The sequence below is a fragment of the Nuphar pumila genome, chromosome 6 (genome assembly GCF_984573655.1).
Source record: "Nuphar pumila chromosome 6, dmNupPumi1.hap1.1, whole genome shotgun sequence".
NCBI classification, from domain to species: domain Eukaryota; kingdom Viridiplantae; phylum Streptophyta; class Magnoliopsida; order Nymphaeales; family Nymphaeaceae; genus Nuphar; species Nuphar pumila.
The window spans coordinates 18140804-18146143 of NC_143254.1; the positions used below are offsets into that span (position 1 = coordinate 18140804).

Consider the following 5340-nt stretch of genomic DNA (forward strand, 5'->3'; position numbering starts at 1 on the left):
CACCTCACTGATTCAAGGATTATTTTCTGTTTTCATAAGAAAATGAGTAAATTATGGTTTCAATAGGCTGCCACCCTAAACATTGTCCACTTGGTCCAAAGATTACTAGAGTCGGTCCATGCCATGAATCAACTGATATGACCCGGTCAATATGCACCGTAGGTGTACCAAACCTGTATTATATACACTGGGCCCTTGAGCAAAGTATGGTGCAAATCAGTCTACAAGCTTAAGTAGGCCTCAGTCCACATTTTCAAGCCACCCTTGAATGAAAAGTTGGAAAATGTAGGAAGATGAGAGAGAGCAGTTGAGAGATTAGGGATAACATTAAGCTTTCTCAAAAGACCACAAAAACAAAGCAACCATCCTTTCTTCAAATACCTTCCAACAGTAAACCACAACTAAGAGAGAGAATCATAACCATCTCTTGTTGGCTGAAGATGAGAACGTTAGCTGAAGATGAGAACAAAATCCCGGAAAAGATTCTTCACCATTGCCCAAATTTTTGACGTAATCGACCGGAGTTCACAGCTCTTTACCCACTATGAAATGCATTTTGTATAAACATTAAAGAGAATCCCAGCTGTTTCTGAAACCATGCCGGGACTAGGTACAGTATCGGGCAAAGCACATAATAATCAAAATGCTTTCTTGGTATTATCAAACTGTCAAATTTATAGACAGACACAATTCAGCCAGTATCAAAAAGAAAATGACCAATTAATTTTTTATTACCACTCTTTTGATCTCAAAATCTCAATGGTATCCAATTCCTCGACACCACCAAAAAGGATGACATGCCATGTACATATTTTCTTCGGAAGAAACAAAAGAAAAAAACATCTCGAGCACAACAGTAAGGCATCTCCATCAACACAAGACAACACAACAAGAATCATACAACCACTCTGTCGAGCTTATCCCAAGTGGAAAATATAAGAAAACCCCAAAAGAAAAAAAATCCACAATTACAAATCATAGGAAAAAACAGAAAAAAGAGAGAGGAGATAAGGATCCATCACCATTATCATCATAGAAGCATTAAAAAAACTCACATGAAATAGAACTCATCATCCGAGAGCATCGTTACAAAACTTGGACGGCTCATAAGCACAGAAAAACCCAAGCTTTCACCAGTCCCCAACTATACCTCTCTTCCCCCCTCAAAACTACTATCAATAACAAAACTATACTCATCCCAAGAAAGACCAAAACTTCCATGGCCTTTCAAGAGTCTCAAAATCCTCACTCACCAACATACCAAAAAACAAAGAACACCCCAATAAGAACAAGAAAAAAAAAGACAGATCACAGATATGCTCAATATCCTTCTCTCTAATAGCTATCTACCCTCTCCCTCCTCCCTTACACTCTCACCTTAAACAGCTGCAAAACTATATATCTGAAATAAATTAAGGAAAACAATTAATATAAAAATCCGCCATGGTGTCTCTCATCAGACTTGTATCAAAAATCGATCCAAGTAAAGGCTTCTGCATCGATATCTAGATTCAAGCATTCGGTGGAGATGTCAATGTCTTCCTCTCCATCAACACCAAGATCACCAAGATCATCGAGCCCTTGCAAATCCATAGGATCTAAACACAACCCAAAGCCATCACCAAAGAAAGGGTCTGCAAACTCGGTAAGATCGTCCAAGGACAAAGGAATCATGGGGTCTTTATCAAACTCAACTAAGCTCAGCACTGGAGCCGCAGACTCGCCTTGCTCGCCTCCGTTGTCGCACCCATCTTTCAAAGTAGTGTCATCAATCTTTTTCTTAGTCTTAGTGAAGACACTCCCTGAAGCAGCAGCAGGTTCCATCATTGATTCGGAAGTTGCAGAGACGTCCAGAACAGAGGAAGGAGAAGAGAAGGCAAAATGCCGATTGTCATCCTCGGAGACGCAGGACATTGACGCCACCGACGACGAAGAGGCCACAGGCACGGCCTTACCAGCCGCTGCGGAATCTTTCCGGTTGTTGCTCCCGGCCAAGATCGAGGGAGAATACCCTTCCTCCATCTCTCTGGACGCCCTCTCGTAGGCTCTGGCCGCTTCCTCTGCAGTCTTGAAGGTGCCGAGCCACACCCTGACTCCCCTAACAGGGTCCCTGATCTCGGCCGCATACTTGCCCCATCTCCTCTGCCTCACTCCTTTGTACTTCCCCGACTTGCCGTTCTCCGGCGGGAAGTAGCTCGATCTCATATCGGAGCCCTGGCTCTGGCTGTTGTTGGTGATGTTATTGTTGCTTTTGGAAATCGTCTTCTTCCTCGAGCTGCTATCCGCAGAGCTCTCCGTATCGACAAAGGACGCGGGGCGGGAAGACGAAGAGGGGATGGGGATGATAATCTCCTGAATCAGCTTCTTCCGAACGGGGTACCCCAGCTTCCAGTCGAAGAAGAGGGGCGTCCTTCGACGCCCACCAGAGTCTTCCTCGTCGCTCGAGGAGTCGGTAGCGTCCGGGTCGTTGCAGATGACACGGATCTTTCTCACGGGCTCAACCAGTGGGTTCCTAAAACCCTTCTTCACCCCTTTCTTCAGGAACTTGCCCTGGTTCATGGCCTGCCTCTGAGGCCCCGGCATATTTTCCCCCCCTCCCCGCAGAAGCACAAAAATCCACGGGAAAGAAAGAAACCAAAGAGGAAGCAGAAGGAAAAGGAGGAAGAAGGGAAAGAAAAAGAAGAAAAATCAAAGAGAAGAGGAAGGAGAAAGCAAGATGGCAGGTGCTGGTATTACGTGAGAACGCCTCTGAAGAACAAGAATGGAACAGAATGAAGGGATAACATCTCTTTGCACCCACTGCTTGCAACTCGAATACCCACCCTGAAATTTTCACGCGCAAAACGAAACAAAGTTGGCTCAGATCTTCCATATTTTTGCATTTAAACGACAACTTACACCAAGGCAATAGAAGAGAAGAGAAAAGAGAGAGAGAAAGAGAAATGATTTGCATATATAGAAGATCAACTCACCGATTTGAAGTTAAATGCATGCCTTGGTCTCGTTCTACGCGAAGCACTTCGCATAAAAGAAGGAGAAGGAAGAAAGCGGTCGAAGAAGAGATACGCCAGAGCTGCTGTGCCAGAATCGAAACCTCAGCGCCAACCGACATAAATCCCTCTATTTTTCACTCCCTCTCCCTCCTCCTTCCTTTAAGCCGAAACGGAAACTCTTGTGCTCCAAAAAAAGAAAGAAAAAAAAGAAGACAAACCTCCGGTTTGCCTCCTCCTTTTCTAAACCTGAAAAGGAAAGGTCGTCAAAGGACAGAGAGAAAAACCAGAGGAACCCAGAAGGAAGGAAAGAAATAAAGAGATCAATAAACTGAAACAAGAGAAAAGGAAAGGGATAGGTGACTGGGTCTTATTAAGACCGTTTAGAAAGGTTTATGCGTGTATGTGAAGGGGAGGGGGGGGGAGCGGCGGGACAGAGAAGAAAGGAGACGCCGTCGCCTTGTGCGGAGAGAGGATGAGGAGTCTATGGCTCTGGTGAGTGGTGGGGGGTGTCTGCTGCTTCGAATATGACAAAAGGGGGTTTCAGGATGATGGGTGAGCGTGCCGCCGCAGCAACAGCAGCAGCAGCAGCAGCAACAACAACAAAAGCAAAACCCAAACAGGGTCTTGTTCACAGAGAATGAAAGACGCAGATATCGAAGAGCCTGAGAATAACGGGAAAGATATGGCCGTTTACTTCCTTCCCGCCCTTTTTCGGCGACGACGAGTTTCTCTCTCTCTCTCTCTCTCCCTCTCTCGGCCTAAAAGCTAAAACCCTCTACCTCTCTCACTTTGTTTTAACTGGCATACTGCCCCTCTTTACTTTTATGATATTTCTGCTCTTTCACCTCTGCCGATGCGGTCAAATGCATTAACTATGCCCCGTGTCGTTTAATAAATAAGGAAAGAGCAAAGGGCCTGTCAAATATGAAAACCCATGGGAAGCAGAAAAGGCCTGTGGTTGCAATTGTATGATAGAGGCCATGTCATGCACCATGCATGAGCCCTCCCCACCCATCGCATGTGTTATGCCCCATGTGGTGTCCATCACACATACCGTCGGGGAAACGGCTCTCCTCGCTTCCCCATTTGTCGCAATTACAAAACTGTTTTCCAATGCTCTCTTTTCTTTTCTTTTCTTTTCTCTTTTGTTTTTCTTTTCTTTTCTAATTCACCTCTCTCTCTCTCTCTCTCTCTCTCTTCCAACCTTTTCTTTTATGGCAATTCATTATTCAGCAGCCGTTTCTCACTCCACGCGCTTACCCGAGAAATGGTGACACGTGTGAAGGACATTTCGAAAATAACCTGATATTTTGGCCATCGAAAGCGATAATTAAAACGTCTGTCATATCACGAGAAAATGGATTGCTTAATTTATTTGTTTTACGCAGCTGCCGTTATTTTTACAGTTTTAAACTTTTTGTAACTAATTGCATCCTAATTGGACCAGGCTAGGCCAAGTAGAGGAACTGGACCTAGCGGGACCAATTAGGATTAGGGGTGCAAACTGTTTCGATTCAGTTTGGGATATCTAACTAAATCCAACTCCAAACCAATTATATGTAAGAAATGTATCGTAACTAGGGTAACCTATTCGGATCTGAGTTCATTAGAGACACTTATATAAATATATGAATTAGAGTCCTAATCCAACTCTGATTAAATTTAGATCCAAGTATATCCGACGCGTGTGCATCGGTGATTATGTTGAGATAGGGTCAGGCCAGGGGACCTTCGAATGCCGTTCATCCATGAGAGAGATGCGATGAACGGCAGTCAACGCCATCTAAAGATCCCTCTCATTTGGCCGTTCAATAATTTGGTCAGGTTGAAGAGGGGATTTGCCTGGCAACAAACGGTACAGTGGGTGACTTGAGAACGTAACCGTGACGAGAGAGAGAGAGAGAGCTAAGAAGACATCCGTATATGTACATGAGCAAGACACCAGCTGTACGGGGGTTGGTTCGGGGTCTCGTGTAGGACACTCCTCTAATTAATGGGAGTATCAAATGTCCACCCATATCCTCCCCCAAGGGTGAGTCAAAACACACCAAAATCTTCAGTTATATATGTTGCAAATATACGATGACACGTGTCACACGTTCGATGGGCATTTATTTAAAAAAAAAAAATAGGACACGAGGTAGCGGAAGTTTTGATTCTTAATTAATCAATAAGAAACTATTTTTTTGTTGTTTTAAAATTAAAAATATGTTTTTATTGAAATGATATTAAAATTTACTAAAGAGAAACTATGGTTACGTACGTATCAAAATCCATATCGACGTGTCTACGTGTTTTTAGTCGTGTCATTGCGACGGACAATTTTTCAAATCATATCCCCAAAGGA

General features: G+C 43.9%; 1 protein-coding gene across 1 annotated transcript; it reads right to left on the reverse strand.

Annotated features, from left to right (window-relative positions):
- Positions 1-1043: 1043 nt before the first annotated feature.
- On the reverse strand, positions 1044-3787 carry LOC149834171 (uncharacterized). The gene is made up of 2 exons (XM_090010001.1): positions 2973-3787; positions 1044-2823 (listed from the first exon to the last, which is right to left on the reverse strand). Exon 2 carries the CDS (start codon positions 2581-2583, stop codon positions 1468-1470), a length of 1116 nt encoding a protein of 371 aa, XP_089866127.1. The 5' UTR covers positions 2584-2823; positions 2973-3787; the 3' UTR covers positions 1044-1467.
- Positions 3788-5340: the final 1553 nt, after the last annotated feature.

Excerpts from the sequence above, each read along its gene's own strand:
- LOC149834171 (XM_090010001.1), bottom strand. The coding sequence starts at position 2,583 with ATGCCGGGGCCTCAGAGGCAGGCCATGAACCAGGGCAAGTTCCTGAAG.